Consider the following 27,096-nt stretch of genomic DNA (forward strand, 5'->3'; position numbering starts at 1 on the left):
CCCCCGAAGTGTCCTCTTTTTCACAAACTCAAATCTGGTCGCCCTATCTTAGAGGCAAAGCCGTGACTTTTATGCAATGAATATTTAAATGTACCACTCTGTAAAATGCAATGTTTAAGAACGTAGACTGACACTATATAACTTTTTTTTTCCTTCTTTGCGTTTCAACATAAAGCTTAATTTATCCTTACCTCATATTATGCAATATTATTTGGGGAGACACTTTTCCCGCTCAACTTTGTAAACTATATTTATTTTCAAAAGTGGTTTGAATAAAAAAAATCTGTTTGAGTAATTCAAGAAATCGAGTCTGATTTTAAGAGAAACTGTATTTATTGGAAAAAAAAAACAATTACAAGAGCAAACCTAAAATACTAACAAATTAACATCTGTAACAGTTAAAGTGAAAACCGTAACATTCACACGTTACTCAATTTGAACTTTTATCGTTTCATTTCATGACGAACCAGACTTTCTTCTGCAGGTCTCAAAATAAGCCACATTTCTGTTTTCAAATTGTTTGTGAGACACGGAAAATTTATTTTTTGTGTGTGATGCATGTTTAAAAAAAATCATTTCACCTCACGGTTTTTATGAATCAATATCAGTGAACAACCATTTTTTACTTTTCTCTCCGGAAGCTTAGCGCCAAAAAAAACAAGACTAATTCAGCAGTGTTTGGTTTCTAAATGTTAGTTTTCTAAAAAGGAGTTAAGATTCAAAGTTAGAAACAAATGTTCTTCGGATCAATCATAAGGGGAACAAGGTAACATTAACTCCTGAGACATGCAGCAGGTTTATTGGACACACATTTTGCTTTTTTTTCCCCCGGGAGAATAGACTAAAGGAATCATCAGTGAATTACCGTGTAGTATCGTAAATGTTTTAACTGATTACAAGAATTAAACTCTTTAATATATGTCATGCCTAAACTTAAAGCTGATGGCAATTTCTAACAAACAAAAAAGAAAAAAGTTGAATGTAAAGTTTTAATCCCTGAGCCTCAACGTCTTGATACGTCTATGGAAAGATAAGCAGATTTTTATTCACGTGCATAGTTTTTTATTTAGTGTTTAAGAGTTTGTGTAATGCGCTCAATGTGTATGATTGTCCAGTTGGCCTCAAAGGGGTGACATATATTCTGCATTTTTCATTAACTTTTATCTCATCTCTGTGCACGAGTATGAAAATGAAAAAGCAAAACTCATCAATGCTGCAAAATTAAAGCCGTTAGGAGTTTTATTCTCACACACACACACGTTGGTCCTCAGAACAGCAAAAACTATCTAAGTGTTACTTCCCAGAGATTTAATCAGATGCATAGTTAAAAGTGTATGGGATTAATAAGAAAAAACATGTAAACGACAGAAATCTGTAAACACAACAATTAATTCACAGCTTTATGACCGACAGAAAGATAAAAAACAATTCTTATGTAACGTGAGTTTCTACCTCAAGACAAAACTGAGAAACTACTTTTTTTCCCCCTACAAAGCTCAAACAACTTAGAATAAATGTTTAACTATCGATATCAGTTCATTAACTGACAGAAAAATATTCCCAAAAACCCCTTCTAAATGTTTCTGTTCTCCTTAAAGCTCATCGGTCACAACAATAAACCCACCGAGGTGACGAGATATTCAGTGTTGTCGCATCAAAGTTCCTGATCGCAAAGGTTGCCCTTCAGCTTTTTCATTATCAATTTGTTTTAATGGGATGCAGATTGCAGCTTTAATAACACAAATACTTCTCAGTGTCTGCAACACCTGAAATAACCTTCGGATTTGACAGATTAAAATAGTCTTTGCAGCTCCAAGGATCAAAAACTCCTAAATGTCGGGTCAGATTCAAGTCAAATTAATTGCTTAAAAAGGAACAGTGTGTCTCATTTAGTGGGCTCAATTAGGAGAAATTAAAACAATTTTCCGGGTGTATAATAAACTGGAATATAAGTGTGTTTTGTTCCCTTTATCTCTAAATACAGAGCGGGTTCATGTCTCAACACACGGGAGAAGTTTCAGTTGTGTGCGATCTGCAACCTCACCGCTAGATGCCACCAAATCCTACACACTGCACCTTTAAGTATTAACTCCACCCATGAGAACTGATGACTCGTACACTGTATAATGTCCTGCTTAGTGTGCATCGTGGTCAAAAGCTTTAAAAAAAAAAAAAAATCAAAGGCGTCAGAATCACGAGTATCAGTTGGCCAATACTAGGAAGCTCATATTGTGATATTTATATATTTGCCCTACTAGAGCAGCTCTGCCTTTAAGGATGAAACACCAATCAGCTGAAGGTTATTTTGTTGTTTTCACAGTTTTAAAGCACGAGACAGTGAAATGTGACCGGAGACAGTGAAATGTGACCGAAAACACCGATGCGCCCTCAGAAATAGCAGAAATTCTTTTATCTCAGACAAAAAACATGAATAAAGGCACGAACATTAAGCCGATTGTCGTTGTTGTTTTGGGGGCTCGCAGGTCCAAGGAGCAGTCGTTCCCCATCGACTGATCAGAGTAATCCCTGGGGGGGGGGTAGAAAATATTAATTAGTCATCACTACACCAAAATAGATGCTTGAATTTAAAGCATGATGCGCTTTATTTTTTCTCTTCCGTCATCAAGAATGTTTTTCCATTTAATTTTACTGTGATTTGAGGCATTTTATCATTTATTTGTATTGTTATTATTGGACAATAACTCCCTGAAGGTTAAACAACAAAAAAATCTAACAGAAAACAAAGCTATTGTGCCAATTTTAAAAGGCTTTAAAATGTAATAACATAAATCCCCTGGATAAAAAAAACAAAAAACTTCCTTCCTAATAAACAAACAATTGATGTAAACACTCAACTCACCAAGATTTATTCAATGCTGATCGGGGGGATTTTCATCTTTTTGGGGGATTTCTTTTTCTGGAAATATCAGAAAGAAGAAGTTTTGTGAAAAAAAAAGAATGATGTACATAGAAATGATAAGTTAGGTGTAGAGGCTGAAGAAGCATCAACAGTCCCGACCAGTCCAAATTGAAATAATAAGGAGCCTCTCAATCCCACCTTAAGGGAAGGCAGAGGAATTAGAGAGAAGCAATAAAACAGCGTCTGAAAGGATTCTCGCTTCCCTGAAGGCAACACGTTGCCTTCCACCGCGAGTTGTGTAAACAATGTTGTGGACGTAAAAAGAAACTACTGCTTGTAGGCTGCAAAAGATTCAGAGGCCTTTGCAAAAACAATTTTTCTGTGGGAATTAAACTTCTAATGCAAGTATTGTTTATTAAAAGTCAGATTTGTATACGTTTCTCACCGGAGAAGCCGGAGGAGTTTGTTCGTCTGCAGCCGGCTCCGTCTCTTCCAGTTGCTCCTTCAAGCTGTTCCTCTCTGCAGATCAGTCGGTATTAAAAACATCAGCACAGTGTGAAGTTGTTATTGTTATTATTCAGTGTCATCTACAAGAATAGGAAGACAATTACATTCATGAAATCAAAACCAGTTAGTTTGGTTCTTTTTCATGTGAAAATAAATTCCACTTTGTAATCAATATTTAAAAAAGACAATTTTGCCAGTATTCATTTATTTTATATCTGGTTTTAGTTAGCGTGTAGCCTGTAGAAACAGGAATAACTAACGTTTTTTTTTCTTTCTTTCTTAATTGTTAAAAACAAAACGTTCACGTTTAAACACAAAATGCTGATAAGCACTTTCTTTTACCTGTTAGAGTACTACAACAGCTACACCAAAAGAAACTTCTCATCAATAATACTAATAATTAATCAATAACTAAAATAACGTTTAAACAATAAAGATGTAATTCCTTCTAAAGTCTCGTACTCTTTTTCTTTGCAGGTGCGACGGGGGTGGAGGTCTCCGTCGCCTCCTCGCCGTCTCCAGCCTTCGACTTCTTTTTCTTCTTCTTGCTTTCCTTTGAAAGCGGAGTCGAGTCCATTTCAGGCGGCTCGGAGCTCACTTCCCCCTCCTTCACTAATCCCTCCTCCTCATCCTCCTTTTTCTTCTTCTTCTTCTTTGTCTTCGGCGGGTGGTTTTCCTTTGAGGAATTCTCTTCCTGCTCCGTGTTCACTCGGATCTTCTTCTTCTTCGTTGGTATGTCGTCGGCCTCCTGGGCGGCGCGATCGGGTCGAGGTCTTTTGGCCGGTTTCGGAGGAGGCGTCTCCTCCTCCGCCGCATCCTGCGTACGTTTTTGTCTGGAAGAATTAATCAAGTTTAATATCTCTGACAGCAATATTTACAATACAACTGTGCATATTTTTTTTTCTCACCTTTCTTGACATTAACCTCGGAAGAGACACTTTATGCACGACATACATTTTTACCGTATGAATATTTTGTGTATTACAGTACATCGTATATTCTGATTGTTGCAAACTTCCACTAAATACACCATTTTGTCTCCTACTTTATGTAAGACAAAGCATAATGGTTTTCCCCCCATTGTTTAACTGGTCAAGTACTGAAGTAAATATCCAATCCCACATTTCAATAAGCATTGCGGCTTCTTCAATAACATGTAATCCATGTACAACAGCTGTTGAAGTATTAACAGTGTACACGATGAGAAGCACTCACTTCTTTCTGCCGTTGAGAGTCGTGCTTTCTGCAGTCGGTTCTGAAGGGATGCTCTTCTCTCGTTTCTGGATCTTCATCCTCAACCTCTTCTTCAGGCTGACTTTCTTCCTGAGACGTTTTTTCTTTTTGGTCGAGGAGAGCTGAAAGGAGTTTCCGTCTAAAGGTGGGGGAAGATGTGCCAATTAAATTACACCACCATTACAAGCAGTGGGAGAAGTTATTCTGCAGATACGGACGCCGCTGACCACCTCCAGTGGGGATTGAGAGCAATTATTCCTGATTGTAATGCTAATCCTTTTATTTATTACTCTAAAGCAATTAATGTTGTAGTGGAGCTTATTTTAACTGCCATACTTTATATACACACACACACGTCACTCCTCAACAGTAAATCACATTTAAAAACTCTCGGTAGGTTTTCTGTCAACTTTTAATTTGAAAAGCACCTAGAAAATGGAGTAGAAATATAAAGTAGCTTAAAAGGGAAATGCTCAGGAACATAACAGTTGTACTAAGTGTATAAATTATCTCATACTTCTGATTAAAGCATGTTTTCTGACTACCTGAAGCATCCTGCTCCTTTTCTGTGTCTTCGTCGCCCCCTGCTGGTCTCTCATCAGACTGCGTCTCCCCTGTCTTTTTCTTTTTCTTCTTCTTCTTCTTCTTCTCTGTTGCCTCGGCTGGACTTGCAACAATTTCCACCACCTCCTCATCCTCCACCTCCACCACTGCTGCAACTGCCTCGCTCTCCTCCTCTTCCACTGCTTCCGCCTTACTCTTTTTCTTTTGAATTTTACTCTCCGAAGGAGTGACAAGAGTTTCCTCCTGCTTCTCTTCCGCATCTTGCTCTCTTTTCCTTTTCTTTGGCTTCTTCTTCGGTGAAGTGGCCAGAGACGTCTCCTCCTCCTTTTCTTCCGCCTCCTCTGTCTTCTGATCTTCCTCTGTCACCTCTTCCACTGTCTTTTTGTCTCTCTTTTTCTTTTTGGCAGACTTGGTGAGAGGAGCATCACTGGACGCATCTACGGGGGACGAGTCTGCAGCCGGCTCCTCTGCAGCCGCCTCCTCTGCAGCCGCCTCCTCTGCGGCCGGCTCCTCTGCAGCCGGCACCTCGACGTCCCCTTTGCTCTTCTTCCTCTTCTTCTTCTTGGGAGTGTTGGCGTCTTCGCAGGACTCCACCTCCACCTCCTCCGGCAGCTGTTGACTGGTTTCTTGCTCGGTTGCGTCGCTCTCCTCCACTTCGAGGATGATGGAGACTTCTGGGTCTCCTTGCTCGTCTGCCTTTTCTACAACGGAAAAGAGAAACATTTGTTTTTTACTTCTCCGTTTATGAAAACCAAAGAACACTTGAAACACGTCCGATGGTGCAGAAATCGGATATAAAATAAATAAAATACCACAATCCTTGGGTTGTTTATTAACCAAATGAGAGATCACCATTTAAGTTTTGCTAATGTTTAGTACTAAAAAAATACCATATGGTGGATCCAGAAATTGAAAATTTAAAGAAATATAATATTGTGACGAATTAAAATAATTAGTAATAAATCTGCAAGATCAATTACACGTAATATTTGAATTAATGCTTTTAAAAGGATAAGAGAATATTGGTTCAAGGCTTAAGATAGAAAAAAAGGGCTTTATTAGGTAAAAAAAATAGTGTTACGTCTTAATTTTTTTTGTTTTGGGTTCGATTAAAGATCTTCCACAAACTACTAAACAAGAACTATTCAATATATAAAACACATAAAAATATGTGTTGAAGTTCACTGTCACTAATGAAAACTCCACATGCGTTAGTTACCAGCGTCAGAGACGAGGTCCTCCGGGCTCGTTGCCGTCTTTGTCTCGTCTTCGGGCTCCAGCGGAGACGAGAGGTTAACGACCTCTGACCTCTGGGTGAAACACATGCACGCCAATTAACTGTCATTTTTTTGTTCATGTCCTAACGAGACTGCAAAGCTTTTGTTCGGGCCTAAAAAAACTAATTGTTCTCGGTACCTTAGATGTCTCCTCTTCCTCATTTGAATTTTCAGAGTCAGCGTCTGAAAAAAAAAAAGATGAAACATGTTTTTTTTGTTGTTTTTTTTAGATATCGTCAACATTTGATGCTACTTCAGGAGGATAAGAGGTATTTTACCTAACATGACATTTAGAGACACGCTGAAGAAGATTAATCCTTAATCCAAACGACTGAAGTGCAGGAACAATAACAGCAAAAGTCAAATTTAAAGAGCGATCATCAAACAAATATTCCGCTTGTTTCCCCTCGACTGAATGCTTTATAACAAAGAAGTTGGTTCTCCGTTTTAATCCCGTTATTGCCTCCTCTAGTGAAGAACACCGAATGTTTTGAGCTTTAATTAAAACAGAATTATGACAGGTGTCTTAACCGCAAGCCAAAACTAATCAGAACACGTGAGGCCAGAGCGCCTCTTAAATCACCATGTGACTGACCAGCTATGTAGCATTCGACTCAGTGAGGCCGCGTTCAGGCCGCGCTTTGAGCTAAACGCTGATGTAAAGAAGGCGTCATGGTGACCACGTTCAGCATCTGAATTTAGGCCAGTCGGAATATCATAATCATTAGTTTTGCAGGTATTTGGTCAGAAAACAAGCTTCCAATGCGGATGAAACTTTAACCATGACTTGATGCATCCTCACTAAAAACCATAAATATCAACGTCGTGATGGACGAGCACGGCTAATAAAAAGCTATTTTTATTCTCTCTGAATAAATTGTTGCTGCAACATTAAAAAAGCGCTCTCGTTTCTTCATCGCTCTCAAAACTCTGAGGCCTTCCCCCCCCGACAGCAGACAAACGTTTTCTCTTGTCGTGGCAACAAAAAAGCACGAGTGGAACTAATTAACGGAGGCTCAACTCCAGCAATTATTTCAGCGCAACGCGGCGACTCGTGATGTTCTTACCGGGAGTTAAACCCCAAGTTTGACGAGTCAGAAACGACTGCTGAGAGACTTTATTTTCTGCCCTAAAGTCATGAATTCAGTTCAATCGCTTTGGTAAATGAGGCGACTGTGTTTCTGAGACCAGTCATCGCTGAATAAAAACCCTTTGAGAAGTCAAACAAGCGGTTTCTCTTTGGCAGCGATCCTCCTTCACAAGCGTTGGCGTCGAGTCCGAATGCATCAAAGTAAAATATTCAACTCTTTCTTTTCCGTTCCCTTTTTCTCCCCCTAAATAAATTTAAAAAATAATCAAATGATCCAAAATGTTCTGCATTTAAAAGAACAGCCAGAGACAAAGCGCTGCCAATAAAAAAGGAAATAAAGCTTCTTGTTTAACTCTTAAATTCAATGGAGTGAGGACACTGTTCCTATAAAAGATATGTTGCTGCTCTTAGTGGCCCAAATATAATGAAACGCAGCTCCCTTGTATTGGTGCGAAACCTCAGAAGCAAATGTATGAAAACCTGCACAAAAGAAACTTAAGAACATCAGCGAGTGACGCTCTGGTTTTATGGACTTTGGTGAACAGACCTTTGAAAAAGTTTCCTTTGAGGATTTGAAATCTAATCTAACAATTCTACTTTTCTTCCTGTTCCTTTAAAATGAAAATGAAATCACTAATTTAAAAACTAATCTTATTAAATCTTATTAAAGTAAGCGAGTACTTTTAAAAAAAAAACTAGTTCTTAAATTGCAGTTCTAAAACATTTATCTTAATAAACATACATTTCATTTTCTTAAATCAATTATTTTAACGCATCAACAGGAACCAAACCTGCACACTTGATACTGTCTGATAGATAAACCTCCTTCCTGTCCAGACTTTTCAAAATAAAAACCCAACCCGTGGTTTTAGTTTTTTCCGTCAGAGGCTTTGAAACCTGCTGCGAAAGGTAAAAAAGACGTCTGTTTCTTCACAGCAGCTTGTGATGCCCGTCAGCGCGGTGAGAAAGAGGCCGGAAAAAGATGCCAGACATAACCTAAAGAACGAGCTGCCCGTCAACCGTCTCATTGGTCGTTCATACCTGCAGGGGGAGGGGCTTCGCTCTCTGCCGGCTGCTCGTTGGTCTCCTGAGCCGTCGGGTCGGGCTTCTGCAAGAGGAACCGACGAGTTAACACCAGACGGGAGAGAGAGAGAGAGCTTCTTTCTACTTCTACTCTATTCATGACACAGATTACATCCTTTCCGGTTGCCGTGAGCAACAAAAAGCTGTTTATCCCTCCCCGATTCAAACAATGTGGACATGAGCTAGAAAATGAGAACCAGAGACGTGTGACCGACACGCCGCCAGCGAGTGAACGCTTTGATGATCAGAATTCTTTGGCACCGCAATGACAATAATCGCATCTCGTCCACGTAGGTTTTGGGAAAAGTAAACTTTAAAAAAAAATAATAATAATGGCAACCAGTTCTGCACCTTTTCAGCGCTGCCTTCCTCCTCATCTTCATCCTCCGTGTGATTGACAGCTGTCTGGTCACATGCATTTTCATCTGCTTCTGTCACCTGAGGAAAGAAAACGGAGCAGAGAAACAAAATGTTTTATATTAAAACTACACAGCTTTCAGGTTGAATAGTTAATTCATGTTTTTTTTTCTCAGAATGTTGCCCTTTATTTCTATTAGTTACAATCACATTGTAATTATCTAAGTCTTGAAAAGTTAAACAAGCAGTTCAGACAGACTACCTGATAATTCAGCAGTGAAATGTAGGTTATATCTTCCAGAGCACAGTGTATGGAAGGTTGTACCAGAAAGCTGGTCAAATGATTTAAAAGTCAAATTTAACAGCTCGCAGTGAGTTTTCCTGCTGGAGGCTAAACGGCACAAACAAAAAGCACCTCGGAGCCACAATCCTCGGAGCCACAATCCTCTGCTCAATAAGTTGCAGATGTGCAGCGAGCGAGCTGAGGGGAAACCAGGAACCAACAAACACATTTGGGTTTTACTAAGCTGTGGTCCAAACTGATCAACATTTAGTCGGAGGAAGGATCTCACACAGTCACATACTTTGGATTCAGCCTCCGGTCACTAACCTGCGTCAGCTCATCGGCGTCCTCTCCATGCTGCTGGCTGCTCTCGCCGGAGGGATCAGGGGCCATGAGCTGATCAGAGGCCTCACCAGGGGCCTCACCAGGGGCCTCACCAGGGGCCGCTGGTCTGGGCTCGACCGCTTCCTCCTCGGAGGCCTCAGCTGACGCTTCAATGGAAGACGACTGTAAAATATGAAGGGGGAGGCAATTATAACAACGAGTTAGGCCAACAGGTGTGTGTGTGTGTGTGTGTGTGTGTGTGTGTGTGTGCGTGTGTGTGCGTGTTTGTCCCCATGCTTGACAAATTCAGGACATTTGTAGTTCTTTTTTTGCACCTGGTTGCTTTGCCCTCTTTTTATAGTCGGTATGAGTCTCTTCGTAGTCATTTCTAGTCTCTTTGAAGTCACTTTGAGTCTCTTAAGTAGTTTTGCGTCTCTTTTAAGTAGTTTTGAGTGTCTTAGTTGCTTTTTGCATTTCTTTTTAAGTTGTTTGGTCTCTTTGGATGTTTTGGTAATTCTGCCCCTTGTCATAGTCATTGAGTCTCTCTAAATCTCTTTGGTGTATTTTAGTGTCCCCGAGATGTGAACCTCTAAAACCTATTGAAATGTTTTCAATAAAAACATTTTTTAAAGAGAAAAGAACAATCTGCTTTAAATAAATTATGTTTAGTAGAAATATATGTCAAAAGTAAAAGTGTTGTGTTGCTGTAATCTGAGCAGAGATAAAAAAATCTTTAAAAAGCCAAAACTCTGCTGTCAGACAGAAACCAACAGGATTGTGTAGACAGAACCACAAACGCACATTAACACACAATCTGTCTCAGAGGAGTATCAATCTGTCCAAACAGCATTATCTGCTGCATCACCGGTCCGAAAGAAAAGAACAGACACTCATACACTCAGACACACACACACATAGAGACACACACACACACACACACAGAGAGACACACACACACAGAGATACACACTCTTGAAATAACAAACGAACACACATTTACAGACACAGACGAGACAAGTAGACATGAAATGAGTCTGTGTGTATTTCGGAGGCGTATAACAACAGTGGAGCTACTGTCCATCAGCACATTATTACAGTGACTGAACAACAGCTATGTGTGTGTGTGTATGTGTGTGTGTGTGTGTGTGTGTGTGTGTGTGTGTGACGAGACAAGTTGTTATTTGAAACTTCTTTTTTTAGTTTCTCCGTCATCATTTATAATCACATTTACACTTTATAATTTAACGGTTTAACAGTTTTTTTCCATTAGATTTCTTACTTCTTTGGATGAACTTTATTGTAAAAGCTGTGATCTGAGGAAGCAGAGACTTCCGCTTACAGAAAACACTTGAACTTTACCCGAATATAGTAAACTACTGTGCAGAGTATACATGTATATAGTGCAATTATCTAATATTGCCAATATGAAGATAAAATCTAAATGACTTTTTTTTTGGCTTTGTCTAAGTCTGTATAGGGTAACTTAAGTATTTTTAAAAACCCTAAACCCTTTCCCCCCACTAAAAGCTGGAGGTATGATGCCCGATATAGGATATGCTCATATCTGCCTCTTTACATTCACCTCCTCCTCTTTTGTTTCCTCGTCCTCTTTCTTCTTCTTCTCTTCTTCTTCTTCTTCTTCTTCGCCGTCCAAGTTTATCGTTTTGGTTTCACCCGCCGAAACCTGCTCAGAGATCGCGTCGCCATCTCTCTCCTCAGCAGGGAGCTCAGCGTCGGATGACCCGACGCCGTCCGACTCTGGAGCAAAAAAAAAAGGGTCACGAAATACATAACGGTTGTTTCGGAAGTTACGGATTAAACGTCTGAATCGTACGTACGATTACGACTAAACGTACCGGGTAGCGGTTTAGCGTCCACATCATTCTCCTCTGTGACGTCGGAGAGTTTAGTGGCCACGCCCTCTTTCTCCTCCTCTTCTTCTGCGCTGCTGGCAGGTTCTGGTTTGATGCTCTTCTTCTTCACAGTAGCGGAGTCTTCCGCCTCCTGCTTGGCGTGCTGAGCTAGAGAGCACAGCCTGCAGCGCGCACACACACACACACACACACACACACACACACACAAACACACAATATTTTAAATACCTAAAGTCCCGTAAACACACAAACTAATTCCAAGCATGTTTTTAGTAGGTTCACAGTGGAAAAGAGCGTGCAACAATACGGTTTGTTTTTTGAGTGTGCCATTGGACACTTTTCTCCCATAATGCAATGCACAAAGGAAATGGAGGATCTGCCACCAGCTGGAAAACATTAAGACAAATAGTGAATGGTGGTGAAACGGCTCCAGAAAGGTCTCAGAAAACAGTTATTAATCTTCAGAGATTTTGCTGTATAAGTTTAACAACCAAAGACAGTTTATTTTAATTAGCGCGCAGTACATTGTGTACAGAACCAGTAAAGCAGTACTGACTTGGGACGCGGCTTAAGTCTTCCTTGCAATCGTCCGTCATAAATGTGTTTAATGGGTTTCTGACGGCTCGTGAAACTCGTTTGTTAAGGAAATAAATTCCTGACGAGTGAAAACGTGTCGAATGTGTTTCACTACAGTAAACTGACTGGAGACCAGTTCACCGTGTGTGGAGCAGCCGAGAACTACAGATGTTTGTGAAATAAAGAAATTAGTCTGAGGGGGTGAAGTAGTATCTTCATGTTTGGATTTTACTCTGGAGATGATCACCATATTCTTCTTGGGATCTCAGGGAATCTTCATCTTCATCTTCAAAAGACTAATATTTATCTAAAAACAGCTGTTTGAGGGAGGGGGGGGGGGGGGGGGGGGGGGGGGGGGGTTGGGGTAATAAACAAGATTGTCTTATATTCAGAACAACTTGAGAGCTTTTCGTTGAATGGATTTGTATTATTTTAGTGCGAGAGTCGCAGTCAGTCCGTCATCCGCTGCCCGTTTAATCCCGTCCAGGATAGCGAGGATTTGAGTCCCAGAATGCACTGGGCAGAAGGCCATGCATGACATCCTGTTCATAGAGACCGTTAAGTCTCCAAACCACCTAAGCTCCCTTTGGACTTCCATGCCTGCAAATAGCAAGGTCATAAAAGGGTTGACCTATTTTCGTGATTTAGGTGACTGCACAGATTTTTACCTCTGGGATTAATAACTTCTACATCAATGTATCTCACATTTCTTATGACAGTTGATAAAAAAAATTAAAAAAACTTTAACTTTTTTTTTTTTTTACATACTGTGTCATTGACCATAAAAGAAAAAATGATAACAAATTTAAAAAAGATCCCCACTTCCTGCAAGTTATTTTTAAAATGTTTGACTTACTTATTCCAGCTTGTGTAGATATCATGAAGGTTGGAGCTCTCCTCCGGTGTCTCCACCTGACACACACAAAATCACATAAATACTGTAGCCTGAAAAGTACAATGCATATTAAAAAGCAAAATGTGTCGATTAAAGCACTTTTTTCCCCACTTTTGCCTGATTCCCTGAATGTTACATCCTATGGTCAAGTGGGTGGACCCAACAGTGATGTTGATTTTTTTGATTTTTTTTTTATAAAATAAAAAAAGTTGAAATATCTAATTTCCTGTGGTTCAGGAATGTTTCCACTTTGATGCCACAAGCTCCCGGAAATGAATCCATGCTCACAAAAAACATGGCCTAGAATATACTGAAATAAATTATATAACATTAATTGTGCTGTGTTTGGCTTTTGTTATAGACTTAATGTCTGTGGATGCATTATGAAAATGCCAAAGCACTAACAATTACTAACAATTGTTATCGTTGATAGCTAATTTATCAACATAATTTAGTCGTTATTAGTTGTTGTTTTTTTGGGGGGGGGGGGTCAGAAAGCAGTAAAAAAAATTCCATCAGGTAAGTTCTATGCTATTCTGTTCACAATGCTACAAAAACAGGTCAAAGGTGTAAATATTCACATTGTGGAGGCTGACACAAGCACATGTTGTGAATTTTATGCTAGAAAATTGACCTGAGCGATGGCTAATTATCTGTTCATTAAAATTACTGTCGACCAACTAATAGATAAATTGAATAATCTTCGCAGGTGTCGAACACTTAAATAAAAACAACAACTTTTACCCTTAAATACGACATAAACGTAAGGGTGGGGGTCAGTGAGGAGCAGCAGGCCTGCATCATGGTTGTTTCTATGACCATGCAGCTGCTGTAACATTGTGTTCTTTTCCTCCTAGAGGCCTGAATAAGGGGACATGTGCTTCTACACGCGCACGAGAAGAACTGTAATTTACTGAGCGCAAAAAAGGGCATATTTAAGAAAAGAAACAATCCCATAAATATTGAATTAAGTTGCCTTATACAACATGCAAAGACGCGCATGTCCGTCCGAGACAAATAGCAATAAAGAGCCATCAATGTGAGCAGAAATAATAATAATAAAGAGTAAGCGAGGTGGAATCAAGTCGGGACGGTTCTCCGACCGACTCATGTGGCACAAATGCCCGAGAATCAGACCGGACTTGTTACCTGAGCGACGTGCTTCTCCAGCACCTTGGCGGCTTTGTGGTACCCGTTCATCTTCAGGTGCTGGAAGATCAGGAACAGCAGAGCGGCGTCCTCCTCCGAGGCCATGCTGTCCGTCTGCACCGGCTCACGCGACTGGGAACCGGGACGAAAACTGGAATATTATTATGGAGTTACTAACAGCTCAGTGCATGTCCGCTATGTAGCGTGCGACAGTGAGCCTGTGACGACGCCCCCCTCGAAATGCAGCATGGGAAATGAAGTTTTTTTATTTTTATTTTTTTTAAAGGTCAGCAAAGACCTTTAAAAGCTTCGTTCGAGATTAGATGTATTGTGCGTAATAAATTACATTAATAAATGTAAACAATGACAATTGAAATAATAAATATGAGTTACAATATATATAACTATGTATATATATATATATATATATTTTAAGAAAATGCAGTTATTTTTTGTGTTGAAAAACACTTTCAAATCAATCTCTCCTTAATTAAAGCTCAACTTAATCCTATTTATGGAGGAGGCTCTTGACCTTTTGCTAATGAAGCAACAAAGCCATTTTTAAATTTCATTTAAATATAAAAATCTAAGTAAGCACCAGTCAATTAATGATTTATAATGATTTTTGGCATTAATAACCCACCGTTACAGTGCTAACCCGCCCCCCATCATGACAGTCTCGTTTCTGCTGTTCTATTATTTATTCCTCCCTGCACACACAAAGGATCTGTATTCTTAAGCTAGTTGTTTAGTTCAGAGTTGTATTAGCACAGAAAGCACATGTGGATATATAGCATGCTAACCTGCAAACAAAAGCATATGTGCATACTGTCATCGTTCACATTTTGTTAACGAAATTACACTTATATTAATTATGAATACAACAAATTCAAGTTAATTAAATGGCTATTTTTTACTTCAATTGACAAAGTGTTTGCTAATGAGCTCCATGCTACCTGCTAGTTCTTGGTCCAAACTGCCCAACTGGAGGTAAACGCTTCCAATGGCCTTTATAGTCGGGGACGGACTGTACCATGTTGAGTGGGAGTGCATGGGCGGGGTTGGTCGTTGTCTCAGGGAATGGTTATTCTTACCTGTTATGTAACATTTTTGACATACTAGCTCATACTTTAAATTAGGAGCTCATAATTCAGACCTGGTATTTTAGGTTTTAGTTTTTTTTTTTTTTTTAAATGTCTGTTGTAACTTTTTATTCTTGTTTTTATTTTGTTTTTATGGCAGAAATGGATTCTTCTAAGCCCCCATGAATACATGTATTTACTTCCAATGATGATAACCATGAACTCTTAAGCTTTGGCATTTAAATTAATATCGTTTTAATAGAATTTTTCTTTTAATACAACTGTTTGAACTTGTCTAATTGAGACAAATTTATTGAATAAATAAAAACTAAAATAAATAAAACAATTCAGAGGAAATGATAAGACCTTTTAGCCACTCTGCATAATTTGCATGAAGGTGTTTTAAATAAGCACTGCCATCCATCCCTTTGATTCATCCAGTCATCCATCATCCCTTTAAAGAGTCACACACATGCTTTAACAAACAGGATGTATGTTCATAACCTTTCAAAACAAAAGCACAGACAGAGAAACTAGCTCCGTCAGATTGAGTTTCTACAACAACAACAAATGTGACCTTACAATTTTGGACCCCTTACTTGAAACAATAATGTATATTTACACATTCGTCAAATATACATCATTTGATTCAAAGACGTTTATACCCGTGGAACAGTTTTTACTCAAGCTTTTATTTCTTGATTCAATCTGACGTATTTCCGCCCCCCCCCCCCCCCCCCCCCCCCCCGGTTCGTCTCCAGATGACTTGATGTAGTTTGTACAGTCGGTTGCGTAAAGAGAGACTTTCCTGGTTTTCCTTTGATGTTCCGTCCGCGATCACTCAGCCTCGCGCGGGGAGGTCTGTGGCGATGACCGTGATCAATAGTCGACCAGGAGGATATTAGACAAGCGCACAACCCGTTTAAACCGTTAAAGAATTATTAGGTTTTTTTCTCTCCGTCAAGTTACACAAATAAAACGATGACTGGTGGATGTGAAGCATTATAGCCTTCAAACTAAAGCTATCACGGTGGGAAAATTAAGTCCAGTTTTGAACACAGAAAATGTACCATTTTGTATGAATGGACAAGGCCGATTTTTACATTAGTGTCACTGTAAAGGACCACTAATGATTAGCTAAATTAATTTTATTGCATTTTTCTATATGGCATCTAGCATTCCATCTAGCAACACTTTAAGTCTTTAGTTAATTAACGTAACTGGCTCAGTTTAACCCCAGCATTATGGTTGGCATGATTTAACGTCCTCTACGGCCGTTAGTCCTCCAGCCATCAAGACAGGTTTCTCATCATGTAGCACTCTAATCACACAATGGACCAATTTTCATCACCATCCATGAAAAAGTGAGAAATATAAAAAATGTAAATTGTGCGAGAGCCCCAAAAAGTGTTGCTTAGTTGGCCTGTGCGGAAGCTAGGTAACTAACTAACTTAGTTAAACTAGTTAATTCACTACTGTAGCTCTGGTGACCAGAAATAAAATGCTATTTTAAAAGATGAGGACGGTTCATTTTTATTTCTACGCATATTTGCGGAAAGTGAACATTAATGTGTTACTTCTGAGATACGAAGGAATAACAATTAAAGGTAAACTAACGGTTGATAACGGTCAAAGTTGTGACGCTACTTTGGTCAATAGCTTATACTGTTAAATGTGAATTTCTTTATTATTATTAACGTTATATCTTTGGTGGGAGGGAACTATCATCTACAAACAGATAATTAATAAACTAGCTATTAAACTATGAATGTTTTTACTATTATTAACGTTATAGCTCCGGTGGGAGGGAACTATCATCTACAACCAGACTATTCATAAACTAGCTAGTTAAATGTGAATGTTTTTATTATTATTAACGTTATATATTCGGTGGGAGGGAACTATCATCTACAACCAGACTATTCATAATACAAGCCCACCTGGTTGCATTTCTGTCGCTGCTTGTTTTAATTTGGCAGGTCACACCGGAAGTGTCAGCGCGCCGCTGCGGTGCCTTGACTTTGATCGTATTTCATTGGGAGTGTGCACGCTCCGACTGGAAGGAAAGGAAGGTTTCGTGGAAACTTGAGGACATGCGGCGTCTTCTGCAAACTTTATTCTTCAAACCAAACTTGAGGAGAGCTGAAGACAGACCCGGAGTGTGACGAATGGACTGAAGAGTAGCGGAGAGGAAGAGGAGGAGGAGGAGGAGGAGGAGGAGGGGGAGGAGGAGGGGGAAGAAGAGCCGTTCACTTCCATTGATCCAACATCGAGGTATTGATATTATTTGAAGGCCTGGCTTTTCGAATAATGGAATAGATGTTAGAACTTACATCCCAGGGGAACCGTGTGGGTCTTTTACATCTGGTTGACCTGTGATGTCAGAAATAAAAGTGAGAAACTGATATTAAACTAATATTGTACTTCTAACAAGGTTCATTAGAAACCACACATCGAAAACTAATTTAATCCAGGACCTGTGTGTGTGCGTGTGTGTGTGCGTGTGTCAGAAGGATTTCAGTCATATAATTAAATCAGCATTGCAGCCTTTGGAGAGTTTGTAAACATGTCATCGATGATACAGAAACATATCTGTGTGTGTGTGTGTCTGTATGTGTGTGAGTGTGAGTGTGTGTGTATGTGTGTGTGTGTGTGTGTGTGTCTACGATGTCTGCAGCATTCCTCCATGTAGCTCTCCCAGCCTTGAATCAGGCCTTTAATACATTTTTTTGTTGTCTTGGAAACGAGGAGCTCCAGAAAACCGGCTCCCACTATTACATTTTAATAGAAGGTTCATGCCGTGATTACGAGGGGCAACTTCGAACTTAATTTAATCCCCTTGTGCTAAAATCCTCTGATATTTGATGCTTTTTCTTTCATAACTTTTTCTTTCATTACTGTTCAGGCAAAATGAGTATTTATGAGCCTCTTTTTTTTATTGATTTGTTAAATAAACAATTGACAGATCCATTACTATACGCTTTAATATCTATTGCTACGTCATCACAAATAGCAGTCTTTAAAAATATTAAACCTGTGTACGAGATTGATTTATTAAAAAAAAAGTAGGCAAAAAAGTTCATACAATAAAAGTATTGTTACACAAATGACATCACAGAAAGTTCGTTTAAAAAAGAAAAGTATTCGGACAATTTTTACTGTGAGATCGGGGGCGTCGTGAGATACCGATATGGCCGATAACTGTGACATTTAGAGGAGGAAATATCGATATCGTGTCAACAATACGGTGGGGTAATATCGTGTGAATAATTCTCCGCCTCTGAAATCGTTTTCAAAAAGTTATGGAGACAGATTCTCTCTCTCTCTCCAGCTCCCTTCACTTTTATTTTTGAGGCAATTTGCAACAGAAAAAAAGAGACAAAACACACAATAAACAAAGATAACAAATGAATTCACTCACAGCATCGTGTGTGTTTATTGCAATGATAGTGTTAATGTTGAAGACTATCGTGTCGAGATAACTCCTTTATTCCCATATTGGATTGTACACGATTTAAAATAAATAATATGTCACTTAAAAACAGACTTCCCCTGTTAACTGTCGCCTGTGACATCATCAAGGTGTTTATTCAATATCAACATGATGAGCGTGTCAGAGGCTCCATGAAACACAGCTGAAGAGCAGCGAGACCTCGGTTATTATTCACTCCCAAAGACACAAAAACACACAACAAGAGACCTCCTCGGAGCTCGCGCTGCTCCAGATGGATTTGTTTGGGATCCCAGTTTCAGCCAAGTGGGCGAGTCCATCTCCATTGTGTGTGTGTGTGTGTGTGTGTGTGTGTGTGTGTGTGTGTGTGTGTGTGTGTGTGTGTGTGTGTGTGTGTGTGTGTGTGTGTGTGTGTGTGTGTGTGTGTGTGTGTGTGTGTGTGAGCCACAGTCATCTGAAACTGTGCCGACTGAAGCGTGTTTAGAGCTCCACTTCTCCGCTGCTCGTCTCGCTTCCACTGTTTTCTTTCTCCGCTCCCTTCAGTGAAGATGAAAGCCGCCGTCGCCGTGGCTCTGGCCCTGCTGAGTGTTTATCTCAGCCTGGACCGCCTGTCAGCTCAGGGGGCCAAACCGGACCCGGACCAGGACCAGGACCAGGACCGGAACCAGAACGACAGAAACACTCACAGTGATGAGACAGAGCCGAAGAAGAAGAAGAACCAGCCGCACATCATCTTCATCCTCACAGACGACCAGGTGTGTGTGTGCGTGTGTGTGTGTCTTCTTAAGTTATTCTTGGATTATCTCGCTTCTAGGCCAACAATAATGTTTATATAAGAATAGACGTAGCAGTAAACCAGAAAAGAAAAAAGGTTTTCGACACAAACGTCTTATTTCAAGGGAATTATTAGGGGAGGAAACATTAAAAACCCTTTATGATAAATCAGTTGATTGACCCCAATACAAACAAATGAATAAACTGACAAACTATAAAATCGGTTTACATCAGTTTATCAAACTCCCCAATAAATTCCTGTATCATTCCCAGAATCTGAGTTTGGGTTTATTGACGATCTTCCAACAAAAGTAGCGGTTTATCGCTGCTGTTGCAACATTTGTGTCCGTCTCGCATGAAATATCCCAAAAGGGTCGACCTTGAAAAGAACCAAACAACCCCGTAATCTGAGACCCTCCCACATAACGCAGGGCTTCAACGACGTCGGCTACCACAACCCGACCATCAAGACGCCCACGCTGGACAAGCTGGCGGCGGAGGGCGTGACGCTGGAGAACTACTACGTTCAGCCCATCTGCACGCCGTCGCGCAGCCAGCTCCTCACGGGCAGGTACACACACTGCCAACACATTCGTTGGCGATATCTGTTGGCATAACGCTGGGCGGCAGCAGGGTTTGTCTTAGGCCTGCAGCTGATTAGATTTAGATTTTATTGTCCAAAAGGTGTTCAATTTACACGTTTAAAATAAAGGAAAGAGAGCAAAAACTCACATCTTAGAAGCTGAAACCAGGCGAAGTAATGCCAAATGGCTAATTGATCAGTTTCCATACTATCGCGCGTCTTGTCTCATGTGCCATCGTCAGATTGTGAGGAATAACTTGTTCAATATATTTTTACGGCATTGCGTGACTGTAGGATCAGATTATTGATTAGGAAGCTTAATCAATGAGATTAGATCTGGAAGAAGGCCCAGAACCAGTGTGTGTTTTCTCTCTCCAGGTATCAGATCCACACGGGCCTCCAACACTCCATCATCAGACCCAGCCAGCCGAGCTGTCTGCCTTCACACATGGACACGCTGCCCGAGAGGCTCCGCCAGGCCGGCTACGCCACCCACATGGTCGGCAAGTGGCACCTGGGCTTCTACAGGTGAGCTGGAGGCTTCACAGGCGGACGGAGGTGAACGGTCAACAACTAATAACCTCACGCTAACCTAAACACTCCCATGAGGCACGCTTATGTTCGACTAAGCGTTCATTTTGAGATTTGTTTCTCACAAAACACGAAGAAATGCAGGGGAACAAAAGAAGACTCGGAGGCTGACCAACAAATAATCTGCTTTGCAAATATTTTAATCCGTGTTCAACAGTATGATGATGATGGGAGATTTGATGCTCAGTTCACTTTGTCTTTGCTGCAGGAAGGCGTGCCTGCCCACCAGAAAGGGTTTTGACAGCTTCTTTGGTTCTTTAACAGGAAGTGTGGATTACTACAGGTAAAAACGCATATTTGTATTTAATTTCAGTTATTTTTATTTTTACATATTTTTTTTTAATTCTAAATCACTTTTGTTTTTTGTTGTTATTTTTAGTTAAGATTTTAGTAATTGTTTTTTTTTATTTGTTATTTTTATAATATTTGTTATTATAATTATTATTTTTTATTAAAAACCAACAAAAATAACTGTATTTAATTTCAGTTCTTAGTAAATACAAAAAAAGTTAAGTTTTTAATAATTTTCTTTTTGTTATTTGTTATTTTTATAATATGTTCTTATAATAATTTTGTGTTGATTATAAACCAGGCCTGACAGTAGTTGTCTGTGTTCGTCTGCGTCTATAACTCACACGTCTCCATCTGTGCACAGTTACGGGTCCTGTGACGGCCCGGGGTTGTGTGGGTACGATCTCCACGACGACGAGGGCGTGGCTTGGGGCCAGGAAGGAAAGTACTCCACCACGCTCTTCACGCAGAGGGCTCGCAAGATCCTGGAGAGCCACGACCCCACGGACAGGCCGCTCTTCCTGCTGCTCTCCCTCCAGGTATCGTATCAGAAAGAGAGAAAAAAAAGTAGAAGATGAAGAAAGAAACAAAAAAGTAATTTTACAAGTCTCCGGTGAAAATAAATGCATTTTCCCTTTAAATTAAAAACAGCTGATCTTATAATATTCATAGTTTTAACATGAAGCGAATCGTATTAAAGGAGGAAATGTGCATTTTACTTTGAAAAGCACCTTTCTTTTTATTTCAAATGTTTTTTTTATCAAATCGTGTGTCATATTTAACAGATTCCTCCTGGTTATTTCACTATTTTAAATCGCATTATTGTTATAATAATGACTTCTCCTCGTTGAGTTTGGTTTGTTTTATGAACGCATGCATTACGTTGAGTTATGCACCAATAAATTCAAAATAAATACCAATAACCAGTAAAGAATACGCAGTAAAAACATGAATACATGTCAATGTTTCCCCTTCAGGCCGTCCACACTCCTCTGCAGACTCCCAAGTCCTACATCTACCCGTACCGGGACATGGCCAACGTCGCCAGGCGGAAGTTCGCCGCCATGGTGTCCACGGTGGACGAGGCGGTCCGGAACGTCACCTACGCTCTGAGGAAGTACGGCTACTACCGGAACAGCGTCATCATCTACTCCACCGACAACGGCGCCCAGCCGTTCACGGGAGGGAGCAACTGGCCGCTGCGAGGCCGAAAGGTACCGAGGACCCCCCTCGACATTGACACATATTCTTTTTGTGCGTTTATTATTTGATTTCCCCCTTTTTTTTCTCATCTTTTCACGGGCCGTCTGAATAAAGAGATCTCAGCTCGCTGTGACGGAGCTCCATGACCCTTTTGCTCTGTTGGTTTTTCCAGGGCACGTACTGGGAAGGCGGGGTCCGCGGGGTGGCGTTCGTTCACAGCCCGCTGCTGAGACGCCGGAGACGGGTCTCAAAAGCCCTGCTGCACATCACCGACTGGTTCCCCACCCTGGTGGGCCTGGCCGGGGGAAACGCCAGCGAGGTCAGTGGGACCCGGTGCTCGCGTGTAACGTGTGCGTCTTTTATCTGGATATTTAAAAGGGGGCGAAACCCGAGGAGAGAGCACCGTCGGCCATTTTATTGTTTAATGTCTTAAACTGTCTTAATTTACTATCTTGGAGACGAGAGTTGCTCTCGGCCCGTTGTGATAAGTGCACCCGTCGGTGCTCCGAAGGAGATGTACTGGTATCCATCAAGAGAGCTCTGATTGCTCCACATGGAGATGTACTGGTATCCATCAAGAGAGCTCTCATTGCTCCACATGGAGATGTACTGGTATCCATCAAGAGAGCTTTCATTGCTCCACATGGAGATGTACTGGTATCCATCAAGAGAGCTCTCATTACTCCACATGGAGATGTACTGGTATCCATCAAGAGAGCTCTCATTGCTCCACATGGAGATGTACTGGTATCCATCAAGAGAGCTCTCATTACTCCACATGGAGATGTACTGGTATCCATCAAGAGAGCTCTCATTACTCCACATGGAGATGTACTGGTATCCATCAAGAGAGCTCTCATTGCTCCACATGGAGATGTACTGGTATCCATCAAGAGAGCTCTCATTACTCCACATGGAGATGTACTGGTATCCATCAAGAGAGCTCTCATTACTCCACATGGAGATGTACTGGTGTGCATCAAGAGAGCTCTCATTGCTCCACATGGAGATGTACTGGTATCCATCAAGAGAGCTTTCATTGCTCCACATGGAGATGTACTGGTATCCATCAAGAGAGCTCTCATTACTCCACATGGAGATGTACTGGTATGCATCAAGAGAGCTCTCATTGCTCCCTGTGTGCATTGTTCTGTTTGTTTACCCCTCAGAGCCACGGTCTGGATGGGTTCGACGTCTGGCCCGCCATCAGCGAGGGCAGGGAGTCCCCTCGCCAGGAGATCCTTCACAACATCGACCCGCTGCACAAACCTCCCCCTCAAACCAGCCACTGGGGCGCCGGGGCCTCCGGTAACTACCAAAATAAAACGTCACGCGCTACTTCAGTCTTAGTCAACGGCGAAGGTCGGGAAAGTAACGTTTATTTCTTTTATTAGAGACATTTATAGTTTGTGTTTTAGTACACACAAACAACACAGACAGAGCTGCAGCGCGGGAATATAAGAGGAGACAGGAAGGAGCGAGGCGGAGGAGAAGTAAACACAAGTAATGAAAGATGAAGCAATTTGAAAATGAAGGAGGGAGGAAGTAAAGATGAAAAGGAAACATGGAAAGGAAGGATGGAAGGGAGACTTTTACAGACAACGAGGCAGGAATTAAAGGGATTTTATCTGCTGGGGAATCTGATACAGTATCAACAAAGCTAAAAGCTAAAAGGTTGAAGGAGGGTGAACTTAACATTGTGTGTTTTCTTGAAAGGCCCAAAGAAACCAAAGAAGAAGAAGAAGATCCAGGGGAAGAAAATAAAGAAGCAGAAACCAAAGCAGAAGTCAGCGTTCAGGGTGAAGACCACCAAGAAACCACCGAGGACGTTTTCCCGTCACGCTGCTGAGCCTAAAACCAAAATCAAACCCAAACCCAAGACTGAGCCCCTTCCAAAAAACAAACCCAAGACCAGAGTCCAGCCTCAGAACCAGAGACCGCCTCGTCACAATCCGCGTCCTAAGTTTTACTCCAGCGGCGCTCCGCCGGCGTCGGCAACGTCTCTCCCTCGAACTCAGATCCAATCACGCCTCAAGTCAAAGTCCAGGCGAAACACATCCCGGATCCAGAACCAGAACCTGACGCGGTCCAGACCGCCTCGATCCAACCCACAGCTCGAGTTACATTTAAGGTTCCAGAACACGTCCCTGCCGGCTGTGCAGTCGCCCGAGGCGCCGTGGGACGCGTCGGTCCAGGCTGCCATCCGAGTGGGAGACTGGAAGCTGCTGACAGGAGACCCGGGTCACGGAGACTGGGTCCCCCCGCAGGTACTGCAGCACATTTAGACCCGCTTCAAAACCCCGACCCTGAATAACTGCACGTTTCGATCCCCAGGTGCTTCCCACGCTCCCCGGCCGCTGGTGGAACCTCGAGCGCGGCGTCTCGCTGTTCCCCCGAACCTCCACGCTCAAAAACGTCTGGCTGTTCAACATCACGGCCGACCCGTGCGAGCGCCAGGACCTGGCGGACCGGAGGCCGGACGTGGTCCGGCGGCTGATGGACCGGCTCGCCTCCTACAACCGGACCGCCGTGCCGGTGTACTTCCCGCCGGACGACCCCCGCGCCGACCCCAGCCGGCACGGCGGGGCCTGGTTGCCCTGGGTGGACGACGAGGAGGACGAGGAGGAGGGGAAATATCACGGAGTCTACAAGAAAGGCCGGAGCGGCAAGAAGAAGAGGAAGAAGCCGCGCTGCCCGCTGTGCAAGCTGAAGTCCTTCTTTCTGAAGCTGAACACCGGGATGATGTCCAACCGGATCTGAGGCACAGCGTCGCTTCCTTAAGGAAAAACAAAAGGTGCCAAACCTCCGTCTGGACCGTGTTCGCTCGAGTACTGTCGCACGATGTCCCTCAATGTCGCACGATGTCGCACGATGTCGGGGAGGCAAGAAAAGTCCAGCTGGATCGGTGAGGACTTCACATCTGAGGCTGTTGGTTGAACTCAAATTACAAGATATTACATTTTCTGAATAACGCCAATGTTTTTATTTTTTAACTCGCCAGGTCGAGTTAAGTTGTTGTTAATTGTTTTATTCATAAGCGATTATCAAATAAACAACTTAAAAGTTAATTGTCAAGTTTTATACCTTGCTCAAAAAGGTTTCTTCCAGATCCTCTTAATACCTCCAAAGTTCAAAAATACAAAAAAACAAGACAAATCTCCCCTTCTATCTGTGTGAACGGGCCCTTTAAATTCCTGCCTGATCTCCTTATAAAAGGTTGTTTTCTTTACTGTTGCTTTGCGCCCGATTTATTATGTCCAACTGTTTCCTCATTTATTTTGTCTTTTTTTATTTATTTTTTTTATCCTCGTAAATCACGAAAAAAAGACAGAGTTCTTAACACAAGAGCCGCCAGAGTTTGGCAGTAAAATGTTCTTTTATATTGTAAATGATTTATGTTTCTTTAACTGAATCTGTGTGAAGTGAAACTTAAACTTCCCAGATTCGGGTTTCGAAGCAACTTATTTACTTTTCACAAGTTTCAAAAATATATTTTTTACATTTTTAGTCCCAGCTTATGGCCGACGTGTTTCTAATATTTGTTGTTGTTTTCTTTTCGTGTGTCTTCTTTGGGTTGTGAGACTGTTGAATGTACTGAATGTACAGCCAATGGAAAGACTATGAATTTACAGTTTGTGTGTTTTTAACTCACTACGTTCTACTGTGAACAGCAGAAAACTGTCACTTGAGCAGGTTCTATATATATATATATATATATATATATATATATATATATATATATATATATAAATATATATATATATATATATATATGAATATCCAAACAAAATCTTATTTTAAAGCATTTTCAAGACATTAAGTGACGAAATCCTATGAGAGAGACATTTTTTTTAACTTTTTTTCTTCTTTTTAGATTAAACCAAATTCAGGGGAAAGGAAAGGTGGTTTTGAAAGTAATTCAAAGTTTAAACCATGTGTTTGTTTGTTTTAAGGATTAATCAAATGAAACGGATCAATCCCAGAAAAAGAGCTTTTAGGAGGAGAAAACAAACCGATACCGTTTGTGTAATGAACTCTTCTTCTCAGTAGGCAGGAGGAATGAGGCAGGAGGAATGAGGCAGGAGGAATGAGGAATGATGCAGGAGGAAGGAGGCAGGAGGAATGAGGCAGGAGGAAGGAGGAATGAGGTAGGAGGAATGAGGCATGAGGCAGGAGGCAGAAGGAATGAGGCAGGAGGAATGAGGCAGGAGGCAGGAGGAATGAGGCAGAAGGAAGGAGGCAGGAGGAATGAGGCATGAGGAATGAGGCAGGAGGCAGGAGGAATGAGGCAGAAGGAAGGAGGCAGGAGGAATGAGGCAGGAGGCAGAAGGAATGAGGCAGGAGGAATGAGGCAGGAGGCAGGAGGAATGAGACAGGAGGAAGGAGGCAGGAGGAATGAGGCAGGAGGCAGGAGGAATGAGGCAGAAGGAATGAGGCAGGAGGAATGAGGCAGGAGGAATGAGGCAGGAGGCAGAAGGAATGAGGCAGGAGGAATGAGGCAGGAGGAATGAGGCAGGAGGAAGGAGGAATGAGGTAGGAGGCAAGAGGAATGAGGCATGAGGCAGGAGGCAGGAAGAATGGGGCATGAGACATGAGGCAGGAGGAATGAGGTAGGAGGAATGAGGTAGGAGGCAGGAGGAATGAGGCAGGAGGAAGGATGAATGAGGTAGGAGGCAGGAGGAATGAGGCATGAGGCATGAGGCAGGAAGAATGAGGCAGGAGGAATGAGGCAGGAGGCATGAGGCAGGAAGAATGAGGCAGGAGGAATGAGGCATGAGGTAGGAGGCAGGAGGAATGAGGCAGGAAGAATGAGGCAGGAGGCAGGAGGAATGAGGCATGAGGCAGGAGGAATGAGGTAGGAGGAATGAGGCATGAGGTAGGAGGCAGGAGGAATGAGGCATGAGGCATGAGGAAGGACCAGGGTCCAGATAAAACCACGATCCATGGAAATTTGTGAGGCGAGAAAGCACAAAGACTCCGGGGAAGAAGTAGTTAATAATGTGCATTAATGAAGGAGAACAAGAGAGTTAGGGAGGGGGCGAGAGAGAG

General features: G+C 41.6%; 2 protein-coding genes across 2 annotated transcripts; one reads left to right on the forward strand and one right to left on the reverse strand.

Moving 5' to 3' along the window:
• Positions 1 to 429: 429 nt before the first annotated feature.
• Positions 430 to 14,281, reverse strand: LOC117747121 (ABC transporter F family member 4-like). The gene is made up of 15 exons (XM_034556538.1): positions 14,073 to 14,281; positions 12,885 to 12,940; positions 11,435 to 11,613; positions 11,161 to 11,336; positions 9,582 to 9,761; positions 8,966 to 9,052; positions 8,573 to 8,639; positions 6,581 to 6,624; positions 6,384 to 6,474; positions 5,146 to 5,865; positions 4,583 to 4,739; positions 3,830 to 4,200; positions 3,306 to 3,379; positions 2,861 to 2,917; positions 430 to 2,526 (listed from the first exon to the last, which is right to left on the reverse strand). Exons 1-14 carry the CDS (start codon positions 14,175 to 14,177, stop codon positions 2,867 to 2,869), a joined length of 2,358 nt encoding a protein of 785 aa, XP_034412429.1. The 5' UTR covers positions 14,178 to 14,281; the 3' UTR covers positions 430 to 2,526; positions 2,861 to 2,866.
• A 2,890-nt stretch (positions 14,282 to 17,171) lies between these two features.
• Positions 17,172 to 25,016, forward strand: LOC117746506 (arylsulfatase I-like). Its single transcript, XM_034555688.1, has 11 exons — positions 17,172 to 17,428; positions 19,149 to 19,360; positions 19,811 to 19,950; positions 20,341 to 20,490; positions 20,762 to 20,836; positions 21,209 to 21,383; positions 21,822 to 22,058; positions 22,220 to 22,366; positions 23,217 to 23,355; positions 23,764 to 24,314; positions 24,382 to 25,016. Exons 2-11 carry the CDS (start codon positions 19,154 to 19,156, stop codon positions 24,805 to 24,807), a joined length of 2,247 nt encoding a protein of 748 aa, XP_034411579.1. The 5' UTR covers positions 17,172 to 17,428; positions 19,149 to 19,153; the 3' UTR covers positions 24,808 to 25,016.
• Positions 25,017 to 27,096: the final 2,080 nt, after the last annotated feature.

This window comes from Cyclopterus lumpus, chromosome 17, assembly GCF_009769545.1.
Source record: "Cyclopterus lumpus isolate fCycLum1 chromosome 17, fCycLum1.pri, whole genome shotgun sequence".
In the NCBI taxonomy this organism is placed as follows: Eukaryota; Metazoa; Chordata; class Actinopteri; order Perciformes; family Cyclopteridae; genus Cyclopterus; species Cyclopterus lumpus.